Source organism: Bactrocera dorsalis, chromosome 2 (assembly GCF_023373825.1).
Source record: "Bactrocera dorsalis isolate Fly_Bdor chromosome 2, ASM2337382v1, whole genome shotgun sequence".
Lineage (NCBI taxonomy): Eukaryota > Metazoa > Arthropoda > Insecta > Diptera > Tephritidae > Bactrocera > Bactrocera dorsalis.
The window spans coordinates 59,676,681-59,698,801 of record NC_064304.1 but is presented as its reverse complement, the minus strand read 5'-3'; the positions used below and the strand labels follow the sequence as shown (position 1 = coordinate 59,698,801).

The window sequence follows — 22,121 nt, the reverse complement described above, 5'->3', positions numbered from 1 at the left end:
TCTATGTTCCCATCCAACATAAGTTTGAAGATTTCCTCATCGAACGTTTCCACCTTCCATCCTTTTTTCCGCAATTTTTTTCCGCTGGATCGAATTTGTGTTTGTTCGCGGATTTCCAGCAAGATGGCCAGGTGATCGCTATGCGTGTAGAAGTCGCACACCTTCCAATTTGCAGATCGAACCAGCGTGCTGCTGGCGAAAATGATGTCTATTATCGATCCCCGTCCATTCTTTTCGAAAGTATTTCTACTGCCGGTATTGAGCAGCACGGCGTCTAACACAGAAAATGCTTTGAGTAGAGCATTACCCCGTCTGTTTGTGGAGCTACTACCCCATTCAATTGCCCATGCGTTGAAATCGCCTGCTATCACGTTTGGCGTGGTAGTGAGGGCGTCTCGTACTAGCTCATCGAGAATTCTTTCATAGTCTCCTTGCTGCACACTCGGGGGAATATAGCAGCTGTAGAAATAGATGCCACCTATTTTCGCTCGTACATAGTAAGATCTTCCCAGAAGTGGCTTATCTTGGAAGGCGTTGCCCCCACAGGCCCATATGGCAACTTTCTTTTCCTTGTCGGAGATCCACGTGCCAGCGTTTATGTTTTTATACTGCTCACACACTATCGCCACGTCTATCTTTTTTTCGAATATTGTTTTTTTCAGCAGCTCTTGAGCCGCTTCGCAGTGGTTTAGGTTGATTTGGACAAATCTCATTTTGTCTTTTTACAGGCCGCTTGATATAGTGGACACTTCCAGCTTCCGATCCGGTGTCCGGTCTCTTTTTCCCCGCTGCTTTTGCATGCTGCACACGATGGGCTTTTGTCACATTCCTTTGCGAAATGTCCCTTTTCACCACATTTGGCACAACATGTGCTTCGATCTTCCTCACTCTTGCATGCCCTCGCCAGATGACCGTATTCCAGGCACCTGAAACACTTTCTGAGGTTCGGCTTTTCCCTTATTCTACAGACCACCCATCCAATCTTGAGCTTATGAGCGTCAAGCAGCCGTTTTGAGTCCGCTGCGGGAAGGCTGATGACTGCCGTCTGCGTGCCCGCGTATGCCTGTCTGATGGTTTTGATGGCATTTACATCAATGGAACTCAGCTCTTTAATTTGTGAGCGTATTGCCACCGCTATGTCCTCTTTGGTGGTGATTTCGTCCAGGTCTCTGATCTCCACTGATACCTCGTGGGTTAGGGTTCTTATTTTCGCCTGGTCGCCTAGGACTTTGCCTATCTCCCTTTCATATGCTCCCCTGTTTTCCATCTGGGCTTTCTTCATTTCAAGCAATATTTCGCCTTTTGCCGTTTTCCGAATCCGCGACACGTTCTCGCCAAGCTCTTTCAGAGCATCTTCCTTTTTGACGGCTCTAAGCATATCGCTGTATGACGTGTTTCCCGTGCGCGCAATGATAATTGCATCGGGCCTCGGACGTGGAGCAAAAACGGCCTTTTTAATCGGGTTTTGTGTTTTTCGTTTCACCTGCTTCCATTCATCTGCCTTTTCCTCTTCCTTCCGTTCTTTTATAGGAATGATTTCTTCATTCCTCTTACACGCGGTGCTCCTCTTTTGGACTTCCTCTTGGCTGGCTATTTTTTTATGCGGGGTCTTTCGCGTCAGCTGCTCATCCTCGCGGGGTCTTTTCGGCGTTGAGTCTGTTCCTGTAAGCCTTAGGGGGGCATTTCGTCTGCTTTCCTTGACTCTGTTGTACTCGCTTTGGGCGCGTGCGTGGAGTCTTGTGACCGAAGTAAGTAGATCACGGATCTGGTTATTAATCGTTCTTTGAGGCGGTTTCATTGCTTCTGTTAGCCTTTTGATCATTTCTCCTAGTTCCGACATAGTGTCACCCTTCGGTTGCGTTGGTTCCAGTTGAGGCGTGCTGTCTTGCAGCGCAGGTGGTGACGACCTCGCTCTTACAGGTTTTTCAACAACTAGTGCCTGTTTTGGTGAACGCATCAATCTTGGTGCACGTTTGAATGGATCCGCTTCGCTAGATCCGCTAATCGTCGACGTTTCCCTGGATAAATCAGTTTCTAAAAACATGCTGCCAAGGCTCTGAGTGCCGTTGCTCATCGTGCAGTCAAGTACACTGCTGCTATTGGTTTTGGTGTATTTTCTCAAATTATTCTCCATTGGTTTGTTTTTTACAGCGCATCGTGTGTAGGGGGGCGGGCCGAAATAGACAGGAACGGGTGTACCCTCGGAGACTATGCTCCTACCCCAGTTCCCTGAGGCCTGTCCTTCGCTTTACCAGTCCCGGAAAACACGGACGGACCGGCGCTCGCCCGGGGCAACGCATGCTACTACTCCTGCGCCCAATGCACACTCCCTGACCAGGGACCGAAGTGGCTGTTTACTGATACACCACGCGGCTAACACCTCGGCAGAGCAAGCTCACATCACCCTTTTTATCCTAACAGCGGAGACATCGCTGCTAAGTTATCCAGGGACTCCCAGTGCGCCGCGCTGTGTACCGGTCACGTTGTAATATCAGCCGCACCTAACATGGTGAACAGACGCTGACCAGGAAGCCGCCCATTATGGGTCCGTCGCGCCTGGATTTTTTTTTTATTACACAACATGCCCTTGCATGTTGTGGGGGACACATACTTCAAGGGGCGGTGTCGATTCGCCCACTGTCGCAGGAGTTTCAACGGTCTTGCTGGCTTTTATACCGCAACCTGCACTCCCGCCGCTTCTCGTCGGGGATTGCTTATTCGTTTAAACTTATTTCGCAACTAACCTGCTACTACAGGCGGTCCGGCTATCCGCGACCTGCCGACCCCCCCGGTCGCTTAAAGCTCAGCGACGGTGACTATTCCCATTGGAAATTGAAGCCCCCAGCCGAGCTGTGCCGAAAGAAACCAACAAACGAACGCCGATTGTCACCGCTTCGCTTGCTGCTCGAACATCCTCGCACACAAGGTTGCGTTAGATTCATATTGAGCAAGGTTGCGCAACCTGAATCTATCGCAACCTTTTGCGAACTCGTATAAGAAGTATAACTTCAATAAAACATGCATTGATTTATTCACGTTTACTTTCATTCTGTAGCAATCTAACCAAGATTGTATCTTATTCAATTCTTCTTGCACCAAATTAGTTGCTTCAACAGGAGACTGATTTGACGACAATAGAGTAGTGTCGTCAGCATAAGTAGCAATTAATACATTTTCAGTTTCAGGTATGTCAGAGGTAAAAATGGTGTAAAATACAGGACCAAGCACACTACCCTTTGGTACTACACGTTATAACCGTCTTTGATAGGTACATTTCTCTTTTTAGGCCTTTTTAGATATTTTGTAGCATTCCAGATCTTATGATCTTCATTATTTCTATAATTTAAACTCTCAATATAATCAGAAATCGATTTATTTTTGAAATCTTTTAATCTTTCTTTTAGCTCTTTTGTGGTTTTATTTAGAGTAGTTTTGTCAATTGGATTTCTACTGATTTGCCACTTTTTTCGTAAACGTCTTTTACTCTGAATTAATGATCTAATCTCTGCAGATACATGAATCAGCTTATTATAAATTAATTCCTTTTTTGCCGAGTGGCAGCAAAAGCTGCGTCGTGAATTAGGTTTGTAAAACCTTCGACTGCATCCTCCAGTTCAACTTGAGATTTAATATAAGTGTTAAGTATTATATTTTCCGATATCTAATCTTGAAAAACTCCAATTTCACTTTTATTGCTTAAGGCAAAATATTTCTTTGCTTAACATTAACTGAAGGGTTGTAACTGACTATGATAGGCGAGTGGTCAGAGCTTAGTTCATCAGAGGAACAGCATCTATGTTAACAGTTGAGTTGGTATGCCTTTGTATACAGCAAAATCTAGAAGATTAGGAATTTTTAATGGATCACTCGGCCAGTAGGTAGGCTCACCGCTTGACAAAGTTCGTAAATTATTCTTTACAATGCAGTTTGTAGTACGTGAGCCCCACCAGGGATGCTTAGCGTTCTTCTTTGACCGAGAGAGCTGAAGAAACTGTGATATTACGTGGTTATTATACTATGTCTTGGTGGTGAGTACAAAGCATAAATGTGTAAATCATTATTGTTAGACTTTATTTTTATTCCGGCTGCTTGTATAGATGGCATTTGAAGTGATTCAAGTGCGTCATATTTGATACAAGACTTAATTAAGATTGCACAGCCAGCACGAGCCCTGTTACTTGGATGATTAGAGGCGACTATATCATAATTCTTTATTTGTAAGAATGTTTTATTTGTGAAGCGGTGTATTTAAACAACTCAATTCAGTACTTGCTCACAAAAAGATGAATAATTATTAGAATGAACATTACTTTTGATTTGTACTTCAAAGACAAAAATATTGAGCGCTAAGCTGAAGTTATGCTCATAAGAAAAAGGCAGCCAGTAGTTGTATGTAGTTAGAATAATTTTAACTTTGGGCTGGCGCAGAGTGCGATATCTATGGTTGTTAAGAAGATTTCACATATTATGAACACCAGTTTTGTGCGTAGTGAGTAAAACAAAAATAACTGAAGATGAAGCAATTGTTTTTAATTTTTTGCTTCCAAACTGAAGCTTCTGCGGTCTAGTTTAGGGATTTTATTCCACAAGTTCAACAAATGTTTGACCTTTCTATGTATTTATACAAAATAACTGATTAAAAGAGTTTAAAAATTGAAATAAAATATTGTATACTCATTTTCTGTTTTCTATTAATATTTTGACTAAATAAAGACAATAATGTTCAACTACAGCTACTTGGTAGTGTTAAAATGAAGTTGGGTTGAAAACCGTAATGGGGCCATAATTATTAAAAAAATAGTATAATTAACAGTACAAGAAAAAATATAGTTATTTAAATATTATGTGCCCATTATTTGGAAAAAGCAGACACAACTGCTTTATTGCTAAACGCAATCGATAATGTTGCCAACCCGGTCGGTATTGCCGGAAATAAATTTTGAACGATATATATCATATCATTTGAAGATATATAATTCAAAACGCAGAGAAATATCCCGTGAATCCACTGTGACTTAATAATGAACTCTGTTTTCTCAAGCAAACTGGTGCCATTTCTGATCGAAAGTATATACTATACTATACTATACTATACTATTTTGTGTGCAAATCAATTAAATACCAAAAAGAAATCAATAGGTGCTAACATGAAAGAATAATAATATTTCTGTTGTTTTTCTTATAATTTGCGAAAATATAAATCCCCTGCATAGGGTTGTGCGCTGGGTTTGGGACCCGCCACGTAAAAAAACACCCCCAATGAAAAGGAACAACGAGCCTCGGATGAGTGACCCCCTTTTGATGACGACCATGGCAAACGAAATAAGGACTACGAATTGAGGGCACGCACCTGGAATGTCCGGTCCCTTAATTGGGAAGGTGCCGCTGCCCAGCAGGATGATGTCCTCGTGAAAATAAAGGCTGATATCACCGCCGTCCAAGAAATGCGATGGACGGGACAAGGACAGAGACAAGTAGGTCCTTGTGACATTTACTACAGTGGCCATATAAAGGAGCGCAAGTTTGGTGTTGGATTCGTGGTGGGAGAGAGACTCCGTCGCCGAGTACTATAATTCACTGCGGTGAATGAACGTCTAGCCACAATTCGCATTAAAGCGAGGTTCTATAACATATCGCTGATTTGCGCCCACGCCCCGACGGAAGAGAAGGACGATGTGACCAAAGATGCTTTTATGAGTGCTTGGACCGCACTTATGAGAGATGCCCCCGCCACGATGTCAAAATCGTGCTTGGCGACTTTAACGCCAGGGTGGGCAAAGAAGGTATCTTTGGCACTACGGTCGGTAAATTCAGCCTCCACGACGAAACATCCCCAAATGGGTTGAGGCTGATCGACTTCGCCGGGACCCGAAATATGGATATCTGTAGTACTAGATTCCAGCATAAGAAGATACGTCAAGCTACCTGGCTGTCTCCGGATCGAAAAACCACCAACCAGATCGAACATGTTGTGATAGGCGGAAGACACGTCTCCAGTGTTTTAGATGTGCGTGCGCTCCGAGGTCCTAACATCGACTCGGACCACTATATTGTTGCAGCCAAAATTCGCACCCGCCTCTGTGCAGCAAAAAACGCACGCCAACAAACACAAGGAAGGTTCGACGTCGAGAAGCTGCATTCACAACAGACAGCCGAACGTTTTTCTACTCGGCTTGCACTCCTGCTCTCTGAGAGCACTCATCAACAATTCGGTATAAGGGAACTGTGGGACGGCATTTCAAACTCCTTACGTACAGCTGCAACCGAAACCATTGGTTTTCGGAAAGTGCAAAAGAACAGCTGGTACGACGAGGAGTGCCGTGTCGCAGCGGAGAGAAAACAGGCTGCCTACCTCGCAACGTTACGATCGACCACAACACGTGCAGGATGGGATAGATACCGAGAGTTGAAGAGGGAAGCGAGACGCATTTGTAGACAGAAGAAGAAAGAGGCCAAATGCGTGAGTACGAACAGCTCGATAAGCTGGCCGACAGGGGTAATGCTCGAAAATTCTACGAAAAGATGCGGCGGCTTACAGAAGGTTTCAAGACCGGAGCATACTCTTGTAGAACCCCCAAAGGTGATCTAGTTACTGATGCCCAGAGCATAGTTAAATTATGGAGGGAACACTTCTCCAGCCTGCTGAATGGCAGTGAACGCACAACACCGGGAGAAGGCAAACCCGATTCCCCAATCGATGACGATGGAGCAGACGTTCCATTACCCGACCATGAAGAAATTCGAATAGCAATCACCCGCCTGAAGAACAACAAAGCGGCAGGGGCCGATGGATTGCCGGCCGAGCTATTCAAACACTGCGGCGAAGAACTGATAAGGAGCATGCATCAGCTTCTTTGTAAAATATGGTCGGACGAAAGCATGCCCAACGATTGGAATTTAAGTGTGCTATGCCCAATCCATAAAAAAGGAGACCCCACAATCTGCGCCAACTACCGTGGGATTAGCCTCCTCAACATCGCATATAAGGTTCTATCGAGCGTATTGTGTGAAAGATTAAAGCCCACCGTCAACAAGCTGATTGGACCTTATCAGTGTGGCTTCAGACCTGGTAAATCAACAACCGACCAGATATTCACCATGCGCCAAATCTTGGAAAAGACCCGTGAAAGGAGAATCGACACACACCACCTCTTCGTCGATTTCAAAGCTGCTTTCGACAGCACGAAAAGGAGCTGCCTTTATGCCGCGATGTCTGAATTTGGTATCCCCGCAAAACTGATACGGCTGTGTAAACTGACGTTGAGCGGCACCAAAAGCTCCGTCAGGATCGGGAAGGACCTCTCCGAGCCGTTCGATACCAAACGAGGTTTCAGACAAGGCGACTCCCTATCGTGCGACTTTTTCAATCTGCTGCTGGAGAAAATAGTCCGAGCTGCAGAACTTAATCGAGCAGGTACAATCTTCTATAAGAGTGTACAGCTGCTGGCGTATGCCGATGATATTGATATCATCGGCCTCAACACCCGCGCCGTTAGTTCTGCTTTCTCCAGGCTGGACAAGGAAGCAAAACGAATGGGTCTGCCAGTGAACGAGGGCAAGACGAAATATCTCCTGTCATCAAACAAACAGTCGTCGCACTCGCGACTTGGCTCACTGCTGACAGTCATAACTTTGAAGTTGTAGATAATTTCGTCTATCTTGGAACCAGCGTAAACACCACCAACAATGTCAGCCTAGAAATCCAACGCAGCATAACTCTTGCCAACAGGTGCTACTTCGGACTGAGTAGGCAATTGAGAAGCAAAGTCCTCTCTCGACAGACAAAAACCAAACTCTATAAGTCTCTCATAATTCCCGTCCTGCTATAGGGTGCAAAGGCTTGGACGATGTCAACAACCGATGAGTCGACGTTGCGAGTTTTCGAGAGAAAAGTTCTGCGAAAGATTTATGGTCCTTTGCGCGTTGGCCACGGCGAATATCGCATTCGATGGAACGATGAGCTGTACGAGATATACGACGACATTGACATAGTTCAGCGAATTAAAAGACAGCGGCTACGCTGGCTAGGTCATGTTGTCCGGATGGATGAAAACACTCCAGCTCTGAAAGTATTCGACGCAGTACCCGCCGGGGGAAGCAGAGGAAGAGGAAGACCTCCACTCCGTTGGAAGGACCAAGTGGAGAAGGACCTGGCTTCGCTTGGAATATCCAATTGGCGCCACGTAGCGAAAAGAAGAAACGACTGGCGCGCGGTTGTTAACTCGGCTATAATCGCGTAAGCGGTGTCTACGCCAATTAAGAAGAAGAAAATATAAAGCTATGACTCTTATATTCATATACATAAATATTTCATTATATAAACTCAGAACATTCGAACCACAGCACGGGAATCCGTGAAAATTTGCAATAACGATCTATTTTATTTTATTCGATGAAATAAAAATACTATACATGTCAAAATTGAAATTTTTTTTTGTCGACAACCAACGAAATTATATCGTCACCTGAAATGCAATATAACGTATCATCAAAAAATTCAAAATTAAGTTTTTTACTGATTACGATTCACCACATCATTTTACATATGTGTCACAAATTTTAAACTTCTGAGATCAAAAATACCCAAGCTATATTAAAAATTCAAAAAAACGTATCATCATGTGCTTGATTTTGTTAAACAAAATAACGTATCATCACTCTTGTATGTAAATATAACACAGTGTTTGTTTTTTTTATCGAAGTTAGCCTTCATTTATTGTTTATGTTTATTTTCAGTGATTAAGTTCAATGTGCTTTGGTTAGTTTAGGCTACATGGTTGATCGGAAGTGGACTACTATATACATATATGTATGTAGCTCTTTGTGAGGCCATAGAAAAGAAGAACCCCTGTGTTCGAACTTATAAATGATCAAAACGCTTCCCGCCAGTTCGGTGGGATATCTGAAGGTATGCGCCTCCAAGTGATTAAGTCTTGACCTCCCTAACGCAAGACAGCCAAGAAGGAAGTGTTGAGTTGTTTCCACCTAATCTTCTTCCATACAGCTTCTGCAGATGACGTCTGGTAGGACAGCGTGTGTAAAAATTGTGGCCCAGCGCTGACCAAGCTTTCGCGACGCCCAGCTATTCAGTAATAGAATAAGATACGGGAGCACAGATCCGCTCCCATTCTACCGATAGCGGTTCTAGGGTGCCTCTTCTAGCTAGCTCATATTTCCTGCGATTCCACTGTGTTCTGGCGCTCATATCATTCATATCACAAAGACACTCGATGCTATTGATAGCGAGATTAGATCTTCGATCAGCTCTGAATTCTCTCATTGTTAATGAGTTCAAGGCTGGAATCACCGCCCTGCTATCTGAATCCATGGTCACTTTTCTGAAGGAGGCTGCACTCCGGGGTAGTAAATCTACTGGACTTGATAGAGAGCTCCTGACAGCAGACCCCTCCACCTGGGGTAGAGAAGGAGCCGCCAGAGGTCGGTTTAGCGACTCCATGATCCAAGTGATCAGACCCGTGCTTTTTTAGGAATTCAGCAGCCTAGAAGCTTTAATTCCAGCAGACTGTTGTTACTTTTATGATAATATACCTTTTGAATAATTAGTTATTTAATAAATAATAATTACGTTATTTTGTTTCAGAAATAAAAATTCAAAATAACGTAAGACACCTACTATAAAATTTGCTTAATTTTTTCTTTATTTTTTTTCTAAAATATACTTATAGTTTCATGTTAATTCAGATTTGAAAACTTTGTTTCAATATTCTTTATTTTTTTTCTAAAGTATACTTATAGTTTCATGGTAATTCAGATTAGAAAATTTTGCTTCAATATCTCAAGTGGTTTTCTTTTTATACGGTTTTTTGCTTCTCCTGTAAACCTACGAAAAGTGATGTTACGTTATTTTGCATTTCAGGTGACGATATGTATATTGTGAGCTCACAATACATTTGTAGTATGTATTTTTTTCTTACACTTGAGTGGATATATGAACATACATATATGTATATCAATACATATAGGGGTATCACATAGTCTTATAAAGTTATAAGTTGTAACGATCTGAAAACATAGCGGTCAGAGTTGTATTTGCGTAAACTTATTTTAGTATGCAATCCAACAATTTTTTTAAAATAGTATAAAAATTTATGATTTATTGATTTTGCGATGCTTTATGACACGTTGGGAGTACCCCAATAGCAAGAATGATAGAAACAAAGATTGCGCAATGGCGAGTTCAAATTTTGTTCGTTCTGCGCATCTACGTCACGGTTGACATACGTACAACCAGCTGATTTTCAGTTGTTTGTTTTTCTTTGCAATACATAGCAATTTTGTGTTGCAGGCATACAAAAACATGAATACATATCATCAAAAGTTAACATCAATATAAGTGAATATTAATAAAAGATATCAATATAAGTGAATATTTTATAGTGAACATTTACCTACATATTCATTTAATTAAATTTTCATTGTATTATTTAATTTTGTCTCTTTGCTGTGTTTGTTTCAACCATATACATTTATGTAAACAAAAAGATTGAATATTTTGTAACCAAGTATCAATTTATTATCTTATTTAATTTTCTTTTTTTTTGCTATACATATGTTCAATTAAATTTTTATTTAAGGAACGAATCCTAAAATATATTCTAGCTCTGAAAAACAATTATTTTACGTTCTACTTTTACTTAGCTCAGGCACGTAGCCAGGGGGGGGGCTAGAGGGCTGAAGCCCCCCCCGAAATAAGGAAATTTTTTAAATAAATCGCAAATAAAAAAGATTTATCACTGACTGAATCTTTTGAAACTCTTATACACAACTCAGCTCAAACCTATAACAGTCGTACGCAACTACACTAGACGGTGACTGAAAACTTATCAAAAGTCATACTTAAGCGTTGTACAGATCTCCATCTTGATATGGCGAAGTTGGTTGGACAGGGATATGACGGAGCAGCAAACATGTCAGGGCATTTAAGTGGAGTGCAAACCAGGATAAGACAACTGTATCCAAAAGCACGATATGTTCATTGCGCTAGTCACCGATTGAACCTTGCGCTTTCTAATACTATGTCATTACCTTCAATACGGAACTGCCTTGGTATTGTCAATGAAATAGGAAATTTATTTAAAAACCATTCAAATGCAAACACAACTTTCCAGGACGTTATACAGAAGCACGCACCAGAAAGCAAAAAAAGACGACTTGTTCGCCTTTGTGAAACAAGGTTTATAGAAAGGCATGAAAGCATTATAAGCTTTGTGGAGATTTTCAAATTCATTGTACTAAGTTTGGAAATAATTTCGAGTAAGACATGGTCCATTTCGTCTAAAGCATCAGCCTTCTTAGCAGCGGTAGAGAAAAGCGATTTTTTGCTTAGTCTATTCGTCTGTGAGCAATTGTTCAGCTTAACGCTACCACTGTCTGTGCAACTCCAAGAAAAATCTATGGATTTTGTATCAGCAATGAACCGAGCCAAAGAATTAATAAGAACTCTGCACCAGATAAGAGAAACAGCGGATGGTTTTTTCAACGATATTTTCCAAACAGCATCACAAATGTCTAAAGATCTTTTTGACATAGATCTTGTAGTGCCTAGAGTGACTTCGCGTCAAACTACTCGTGCTAATCCACCTTACACAACCCCCGAAAGCCACTTCAGAGTTACAATATTTATTCCATGCGTTGATGCTCTGATTCAAAACATGACAGAACGTTTATTAGTGAATGAGGATATACTCTCGTCATTTCAAATTCTACTCCCATGTTTTGCTGCAATTGATAATGCCGAAGAATTAAAAAATTTAACTATTTACTTCGAGGAGCAAATATCAATGACAGCATTAAAATCAGAGTATCGATTGAGGTGTGCCAGCTTATCAACAATAGATCCAACCATAGAAGTGTTGAAATTACTGCAACATTGCGATGCAACGTATTTTAAAAATATTCACTACCTGCTTACAATTTTACCAACTCTTCCAGTGACGACCGCTTCCTTCGAAAGAACTTCTTCAACCTTAAAAAGAATAAAAACTTTACCACGCAGTGTGATGGGCAATGAGCGGCTGAGTGCACTTGCTGTTATTGCAGTGCACTGGGATATTAAAATAGATCCAGATGAAGTAATTAATGATATGGCAAGCAAGAAGAAAAGAAAAATATTACTTATTTAAGTTACAACTACCAAATAATTTAAGTAATATGTATATGAATTTATATTGTTTTTTTTTAATAAACAGAAAATTTAAAATTTATATATGTTTTTACTTCAGCCCCCCCCCCGAAATGAAAAGCTGGCTACGGGCCTGACTTAGCTACGTCAATTTTCTTTGAACACCATTGCAGAGTGCGCACACCTGGCAGAGGAAAGTTGTTTCTCCTTAAAAGTTTGTACGCTTTCGGGCTCGTTGAATATTGAATCGACTTAGCTATGTCTTCTTCTTTGCAGCTAAGTTTTTGCTCAAAATTATTTCTGTGGAATTCCGCGGTTTTAATGGAAATCCTAAGGCGATTAATTTCTGCTAACTGCTCGTTTTTGCACTTTTTCAAAGTTCTAACAACACTATTCAGCCTTTGTCTAAAAATAATAAGAAAACACATACTTATGTAAGAAAAAGATACTTCATCAATATCAATTAGGACTAACATTTATGTTTCCAAATGCAGTATTTTCTCGTCTTTCTCATCGATGATCTCCTCTCCTGCAGTTTGAGGTGCCTCTCCAACCTCGTCTTTTTACTATACTTCAACAGGGGCGGTATTCTTCAACATTCTTATTAACATCTCTTTTTTGGAACGAGACTGCATCTTTTTCTGCCGTTCATTAGCATCTGCAGCAGGAATGGTTAACGTGGGAAAAGCGCTAGGTAGCAACTTAGTTAAATTCGACGAAATTAAACCTGCAAGAGTGTTTGGTTATAAAAGTAAAATTATTGTAATCAAAATGCTATAATTACCCATTTCAAACTGCAAGTTTCTTTAAAAGGCTTCTGGTGCGAAGTGCACATCACAAATGCATGCATTTTTTAACATTAATTTTGTCCGTACAACGACAAATATGAATCCATTGATTTAGTACTGTTTTATCTTTAGGGAAATGGAAAAATCTCCATTTCGTAGCACAATTTTTACCATTATTACTATTGAATCCGAACACTGCGCAATGCATTTTAAAAAATATGAAATTTCACGATTAATACAATACTTGAAAACACAATTCGAATTCACTATCAAAAGCGCGGGCGAATAATAAGTCAACCGTGACGTCAGCAAGAACAGCTGACAGAAAGCAAACATTCGCATTGCATAATCTCTTTTTCTATCATTCTTGCCCCAATAGTATGAAAGTTATGAAAGTAGATTTTTAAAGAGGAAGGTTTATATGTATAAAAACATCCATTAAATAGTGAAGAAATACTGTTTTTAATGTGATGTCGTAAACAATTAAATTTTTTCCGCTTACGTTGCAAACGCAGGCTGAACCCTACGAGATTTATCAAAATAATGTATTAAGTATTATACACATTGAAATGGTCCACAGAAAACTTCGCGATGTATATGTCTATCTCTTATGGATATCCCACAATAACATTTTTTTTATCATTTACGTTTAATGATAAATAATGGCTAAGCGATTTTATTAATACAATATGAATATTTTTAAGGTGCTACAGATTTAAAAATTGCGAAAGTACCCGCCGGCCAGTGCGGCGGGAGCATGCCTATAAATAGCGCGTCAGAGGACGCGGTTCTCCTTATAGCACTTTGAATTTAGTAGCGATCGGACGTGTTTATTATATTTTTAGCGAGGAATATTTAAATGGAAACGTTGAAGTATATGCGCACTATTTCAAACTGATCCTTTCTCTAAAACAAGTAAGGAAGGGCTAAGTTCGGGTGTCACCGAACATTTTATACTCTCGCATGATAAAGTGATAATCGAGATTTCATTATCCGTCATTTACATATTTTTCTATTTTTCTGTAAAATTATTTAGATTAGTAATTCCTGCGATATGGTTTTTGGTCCATAAGTGGGCGACGCCATGCCCATTTTCAATTAAAAAAAAAAACCTGGGTGCAGCTTCCTTCTGCCATTTCTTCCATAAAATTTAGTGTTTCTGACGTTTTTGTTAGTCGGTTAACGCACTTTTAGTGATTTTCAACATAACCTTTGTATGGAAGGTGGGCGTGGTTATTATCCGATTTCTTCCATTTTTGAACTGTATATGGAAATGTCTGAAGGAAACGACTCTATAGAGTTTGGTTGACATGGCTGTAGTAGTTTCCGAGATATCTGCAAAAAACTTAGTAGGGGGCGGGGCCAAATTCGACTTTAATATTTTTATTTATGGCTTAGTTATGACACTTTATAGGTTTTCGGTTTTCGCCATTTTGTGGGCGTGGCAGTGGGCCGATTTTGCCCATCTTCCAACTTAACCTTCTTATGAAGCCAAGAAATACGTGTACCAAGTTTCATCATGATGTCTCAATTTTTACTCAAGTTACAGCTTGCACGGACGGACGGACAGACAGACATCCGGATTTCAACTCTACTCGTCACCCTGATCACTTTGGTATATATAACCCTATATCCGACTCTTTTAGTTTTAGGACTTACAAACAACCGTTATGTGAACAAAACTATAATACTCTCCTTAGCAACTTTGTTGCGAGAGTATAATAATACAATTGCTAAATATTTGGAATAGTAGATAGACCAAATGCACAGTGAAATGGGTTATATCTGGCTCAGTAATTTGTAGAATATTATACCACGTGCATCCCAAAAGACTGATGTCATAACCTTACCAGACAAGTTTTTCGTCTTTCCACGCTTGAAGAGCGGTTCCTCATGTGCAGTCCACGTAATGTCGTTCGATTGGACTCCAGTGTGAAATGATGGAACCGTCTTTCTTGTCACACGTCGACGCAAAAATTCGGTTTTATTACGATTAAAGAGGACTCAAACACTCCTCAGAATCAGCAATTCTTTGTTGTTGCTAGATAGAGTATGAACTTGCGAGGCACCCACTTTGGACAGAGTCTCGCCTCTTTAGGGCGTCCACTACCTTCATTATTATCGGTGGTCATTTCGCCTCTTTCCAAATTAGTAAATCTCTTTTTAATGGTTGATTTCCCATGCCCAAATTCAACAGTATTTTCCCCCAAAAAACAATGCTTTATTAGCATACTAAATACTTTTATTATCCATTTTTTGTAAACTGTAGTAATAGTTATAATCTAACTGCGTGACAGAAATCATATAAAAGGTAGTAGTAGTATTATCTATGGGTCACCCACAGTAATCGCCAAAATAAAATCGCTATTAAAATTCCCATGATGAAAGCCATCTAAGTCCATACATTGTGGAGTTGTGTTCATTTGACAAGGGCCCGCTCATACCGTAGGCAAGGGGTGAGAATAATTTAAAACTATAGGCTAGTCCCGATATCATTCCACCGAGTAGTGTATGTTGCACCCATTTCGGCAAGTAGCTTGATACATACTTAAACATAACACCTGTAAGTAGTGAGAAAAGTGTTAATAAATATCAGTGTGTATATATGAACGTTACTATAGTCGTAATTAAAGCAAATATATATTAAATCAACATATTAAAAAACACAAAACAACGCATTATAAAAAAATTCGGTATTAATTTTTTTCACAATATAATACTTATAGTAGGGGAGCCCGGAATGCTAAATTTGCAGTTACTGGAGCGTCATGGAGACTTACTAGATTGTCAAGATAACGTTTAAAAAAAAGAAAGTCTAGGTGAAGTTTTCCATTTTAGTGGGGAGAAGAGCGGGTAATTGGTTTCAAAAATGTAAAAAAAAAACAGTCACATGAAAATACTCAAGCGCGTCAGTCATTTATGGTATATAAATTTTTTGTTATTATTGCTTTATTGATCAGACCATCCTGTCTGATGAGTTCTCTGTTTAAAACTAAACTTACATTATAAATGTCTTAAACCTGCACCTTGTCTCAGTTTTTGTTATTGCAGCGGATACGACGCCGACGCTTGCGTTGGCAGTTTGCCGCTACCGCTGTGCCTTACCTGTCAGCGTGGGAATGTGAATTCGCTGACTCAGGCCACGCGCGGACTTTGTTGTTGACAAAGTGCTGCTTATGTTGACTGCTAGCTGCCAGCGTGAGAATGTAGATTCGCTGACTCAGGCCACGCGCGGACTTTATCGTTGACAAAGGGCAGCTTATGTTAACTCCTCCCCTTCTAAATGAAGGCCGTCCACGGACTTCTTAAGATTGTTTATGACGTTCTGAAGATTCTGGTATTTGAGTCTTCTTTTTCGCTCTCGGTATAGTTTGATTAGACCGTAACAGGTAATTAGTATGACAATGCTAGTGAGACCTGATATCGTTGGTCCCATCATAGTCCTCCCTTCGATTTTCCCGATAAAACGCAGGTTTTCCATACTTATCTTGTGAAGGTATGGAAGACTCAAAATCTTTTGATGACTGGTGATATTAAGGAGCGCCGTCGTTGCTGATCCTGGTAATTTTTTAAACATGCCGTTTAGGTTTTGGAAGTAGGATCCATTAATTTTAATCTCATTTTCGAAGGAAAGTAAATAAGTTCCCTTTATGGTCTTCTCGGTGTCTGCGGTAGTCTTGACTAAAGCGGTATTATCGTTAATGATGATTATGCCATCATCGACCACCATAATTGGTTCAAGGTGGCTAGGGCGAGTGCTGCATTGGGCAACATTACCAGAATGAAGCTGCTGCGCGCACGTTGGATGTTGTAATTTTTTGCAAAACGTTGATGTGAGCGTTGCGCTGCAATTTCCAATCGCCAAAATTTGATTATGACAATCGGCAACATTGTTGTCATTCCCAAGGTGCAGGATTGTTCCATTGTGTTGGACAGGAAAAATAATAATTCTCTTACAGACTAGTACTGGCTTGGGATATTTGATAATAAAATGTAGAAGATTACCGTCTAATAGAACCTTAATATATGATACCTCCATTAAATCAGTGATAGTTGTGTTTGTAGAGGGCATTTCAATAATGTTTTTTATATCATTTGAGTTTAACAACATGGGATTTATTATCCCTATCTTTGCAAGGGTAGTAGTTGAAATTAAAGTTTCAATTTCATTTATAATGATCCTATTTCTTGCAAGCAACATTTCATACAAGTGACCAGTGTCGATCTGTCCAGCTTTTGAGTTTTTAATGATGTGGTTAACCGTTTCCGTCAGTTCATTTATCTTTTCTTGTATCCTTGTGTTTACTTCTACCTGATGTCGCTCTGAGTCTACGAGTTCCTGTTGTCGGAACTTTAAGTTTTCGAAATCGCCAAAGTCAGGCGTACCTGCGATAACCTTTAGGGCAGTACCCAAAACGTTAATGCTCCTAGCCTGCCTGTGATGGATGTCCAGTGTTGTCAGAAGCACCTTTATATGTGCAATGCCTGCGTCCAGTAACATTCTCATATGGGATAGAGGGAATTGCGTTGTTAAGCCTTTGGTTTCCTCAACTATTCCCTTGTATACTGTAAGATTAGTTGTATGCCTTAGATAGCCAAATTCCTCCCAAATCGTCGCGTCACCATCCTGAATCGGTATGTAGTCGGAAGTCGAATAGTCGGTCAATTTTGCCGTCGTCGTTTGAATAAGAAGTATCGCAATCAGTATCCTGAAAGATAGTGTGAAAGAAGCTTAAATAATTTACCCCATGCTATTTAAAGAATTCTAAAATATGCTAAGAATTTTCCCTTACTTTAGGTTGTCCTTGTGGACCACCCTCCCTTTTATGAGAACCGTGGTTCCCAAGTCTGCTTCAACTTCCTCATCAACATATAAAGGGGTTAATTTATTTCCGAGTCGTATGTTAGTCTTTACCAATACTCTTTCCCCCACGTCGAATACTCTATTCCGTCAGAAGGGGTTATTCCTATCCATTTGTACTTGTTGAGCTTTCATTATTTTCATGGTTATCTCATTCCTCAGTTCGGGTGGGTTGGCGTGAAGTATTTCGATTGGTTTCATATTGGTCACCGAGTGAATCGTTCGATTGTATTTAGTTGTTGCCATTAATATGAGGTCTGTCGTCTCGTTAATTTTTCTGTCCAGTTTCAAACATCTGGCTATCTCCAAAAGTGTACTATGGAGGCGTTTAACCTGCCCGTTCGAGGTGCTATGAAGGGGTGGTGCGTTTACGATGTCCACACCAAAACTATTCCTCAACAATGTGGTTATCGTTTCAGAATTTAGAGAAGCTTCATTATCACAATAAATTGTTTTTGTGTTTGGAAATATATTCATTAACTGAATGATTGGGACCTTTACATCCACAATTGTTCGAGAAGGTGTAGGCTGCACCACCGCAAATTTTGAGAATTTGTCCAGACAGGTAAGAAAGTACTTTTTATCTGTCGAAAAGATATCAATGTGCAACATTTCCCCGGTATAGGAGGGGATTGGAGTTACACCATGTTCCTGCTTACGTGGGTGTCTGTCGTATTTGGCCTTACCACAGATCCTACAATTCGCGACAACTTCATTCGCCAAATTTGTCATCTTTGGGAAATAGTAATCGCAGAGGATTTGTTTAATATTCTCCTGGGCTGCTCTGTGAGCTCGATTGTGCTCAGCAACAACAATCTCCCTCTGCTCGTTTTTGTTGACAATATCAGACACCATGTTTTTGCAGTGCCAAAACTTTGTTGACGGAAAACTCCTTACCAATTCATGTGGTATGCTGCCCAATATTGGTAGATCGCAATGTACGGCATTTACCACATTTGGGTTTATAGCTATTTTTATCTCCTCAATAAGGTGCTTCCTATTTGTAAATTGAATTATATGACGAGTTTTATTGCCAAAGTATATGAAATTCCGTCTTAAAATAATGTCTGCTTCTTCTAAAACGATTTGGTTTCGGAAGCAATTTAATGGTTTTTCAGTTCCTTCTATCGTACAGACATTTCGCTGTGGACTGTAGCCAAATCTGATTGGGCATCCTCCTCTAGAGCGTGGATGTTCTGTCGTGATAGCGCGTCAGCAACATGATTTTCCTTGCCCGGTTTGTAAAAAATTTTAGTGTTGTGCTCGTCGATAAACGCTTTCCAGTGTTTAATTTTAGCATTTGGGTTTCGGTCTGAAACCGCAAACGTAAGTGGCTGATGGTCTATAAAAATGTTTAAATTTTTAACGCCATAGAGATAGATTCTAAGGCTTTTTAGGGCCCAGACTATGGCAAGTAACTCGCGTTCGTTAGTTGCAAAGTTTTTCTCACGATCTTTCAAAGTCCTTGAAATAAAGGTGATTGGCCTATTGTCTTGTGACAGTACTGCCCCTATACCCAAATATGAAGCGTCTGTCGTTAGATCAAATGGCTTCCTGAAGTCTGGGTAGAGTAACATAACATCCTCCGATGTAAGGACTTCCTTCAATTTGTTAAAAGCAAGTGATTGTTTTTCGTCTAATTCCACTTTAATCTTTTTCGATTGTGTGGCGCTAACCTTGCCGTTTTCTCCTTTCAAAATATCTGTTAAAGGCTTTGCTATTGCCGCAAAGTCCTTAATAAAGCAACGATAGTAGCTTGCTAAACCTAGAAAGGATCTGACATTGAAAAGAGTAGCGGGCTTCTCGTAGTTATGTATAGCATCTACTTTGCTGCGGCTCGTTTTAATGCCTCCCCTAGACACAACAAAGCCTAAGTATTCAACGCTTTCCTTAAAAAATTGTGATTTCTCGCGCGAAATTCTCATATTAGCTTCATGTAACCTCTTTAACACCCACTCGATATGCTCGACATGTTTTTCTTCGGTTTCTGAAAAGATAATAACGTCATCGACGTAAACGTAACAGGACTTTCCTATTTGTTTTCTCAGTACGGCGTCGATAGCCCTTTGAAAAATGCTGGGCGCATTCTTCAATCCAAAAGGAAGCCTGCAGAATTCGTATTTTCCGTTGCCTACCGAGAAAGCGGTCTTTTCCCTATCGGATTCTGCGAGAGTTATTTGGTGGAAGCCCGATTTCAGGTCGAGTGTTGTGAAATACTTGGCCTTTCCTAGATTTGATAGTATTACGGTTACATTGGGGATGGGATATTTGTCATCGATGGTTTTTTCGTTTAATTTTCTGAAGTCTATTACAAGACGTTTCTTCACATTGCCTTGTGCGTCCATTCCTTTTTTATCTACAACCCATATTGGGTTGTTGTATGGTGACCTAGACGGTCGGATAATACCATTTCTTAGTAAATCGCGAATTTCAGTAATCACGAATTCCGCTACACCCATTGGATAAGGGTATAGCTTAGAATACACCGGGTCGTCACTTTCGGTGCGAATAATGGCGACAATATTTGTGTTAAATGGTAGGGCCTCACTAGGATCAGAAAAAACGCGTAATAAATTTTTCACCACTTTCTGAAATTTGCCCTTTACAACCTCGGGGACATCTATGTCCTCTACTCGTGTGAAATTCACATTTGCACACTTTAAAAACTTTATTTCTTCTGAGCCATTATTAGTTATTATTCTTTTTGATTTTAGATCTATTGTTGCGTTTGTTTGCGTTAGCAAATCCAGACCTACTATTCCGTCTAACGTTGAAAGAGACGGGAGAATAAAAAAGGTACTGTTTGTGTCCAAAAGGTTTACCGTGCATTTTTCTTGAATGTGAGTAAAGCCATGGATTGACTTTACCAAGAAAGAATTTTCGGCAGGTGCTATGTGCTTAAGCACTTTTAGAGGCTTTATATAGTTCTTTAATGCCCCCGTATCAATCAATAATTTTAGTTTTCTCCCTGCAACTGTTCTTTCAATGAACGGTAGCAAGGAGTCCTATCTAAACAATTTAACTGGTTAGGTTCAGTAAGGTCGTCTTCGATTGATGAGGCCTCTGAGTTTGCTACCTCATGATACGTCGTATCTTCTTGATTAGAAGTAGAATTTACATTTGGCAGGTAGTTAACCCGTTGTTGTTTTGGTCCTGTGAATTTTGCAGAATCATTACTTGGTCTCTTCACTGTCTGTCCGTATTTTTGATTTTGATTATTAGGATATCGAGATGAGTATCCACTATTTTTCTGTTGTGCTGAAGGTTCTCTGAAGCGTTGCGAGGTATCAACATCCATTGGCTGTACTGGCTCTAGTTTCGGCGGAGTCCTGCTGTTGAAGTCCCGCGTTCTGTTAAAATGGGTATTTTTCGCAAGATACGTGTCATTCGTCTGATATCTACTACTTGTACCTTTTTGCCTAGATTGCTCTAGATTGGATTTGTCTTCCAGGCTCCTGGCATATGTGCTTGCGAACTGGTATCGCTCATGGTTAGATTCCACCTCCTGTGCTAACGCTAGAGCCGAAGGTAGATCTTTAGGCCGGGCTGAGAATAACACATCACTAAGGGGTTTCTTAGTCCCTGAAATAAATACGCGTAATGCATCCATTCTGTATTTTTCGTTCAGTGATGCAGCAATTGATTTTTCGTAAGTCATTATCGTTTTGTTAGTTAAAAGGGTTAACTTTTTCTCTACCTCGTCGTAATATTGTAGTAGTGACAAACTTCCTTGGCGGAGAGTTGACATCTCCTGTTCGATCAAGTAAATTGGTCGTTTGTCGGAATAACTAAAATCGAGTCGATTAATTATGGCCTTAAAATTTAGAACGGTATTAAATGAGGCCAGAACCATGTCGGCCGGGCCTTTAACTTTATTCCTAATGATGGCAACAGCCTGATAATGTTTGCTGCTACCCTCATAATCCTCAAAAACTTTGTAGGCGGTGTGTGCCGCCTGCCGCCACGATACATAATTCTCCTGCTTACCGTCGAAGTCCGGTAAGGACTTTACAATATCGAGTGGCTCCTCACATCTAATCCCGGGCACAATTTCTGTTTCCCTATATGTTTCTATGTTCGGTGTGTCGATTTTAACGTCATTTAGTCGTTGATTAATAATTGCAAGCTTTTGTTCGAAATTTTCTCTTTGAATGGCAAGTGCACTACAAACTGCACTTTCCACTAATGCCCTTAATTGGTCTGGTTCCAGCGCCATTTCTTGTCTTTTGTCTGCCACTCTATATTTTGTCCACCAATTTTCAGTATTATCCCTATTGTTGCACTGTTTTTTACTAACTTCTATTCCGTTAAGTCTCTCAAATATTTTGTC

The 22,121-nt window shown here is 40.3% G+C and overlaps 1 protein-coding gene across 7 annotated transcripts in view; it reads right to left on the bottom strand.

The window, feature by feature from the left end:
• Positions 1-15,150: 15,150 nt before the first annotated feature.
• The window catches only part of LOC105227653 (protein O-mannosyl-transferase 2), a 233,343-nt gene continuing 226,372 nt past the window's right edge, over positions 15,151-22,121 (bottom strand). For 5 of the 7 annotated variants that reach the window (XR_007421878.1, XM_049449962.1, XM_049449961.1 and 2 more), the window contains exon 13: positions 15,151-15,491. Coding sequence is in view for 5 of the 7 variants with exons in the window: in XM_049449962.1 (XP_049305919.1) it covers positions 15,298-15,491 (194 nt within the window). In the remaining 2 variants the exon portion in view is untranslated. Of the gene's footprint in view, positions 15,492-15,548; positions 17,640-22,121 lie in introns of those variants that run through there. The other 2 variants (XR_007421881.1, XM_049449965.1) reach the window with 2 other exon arrangements.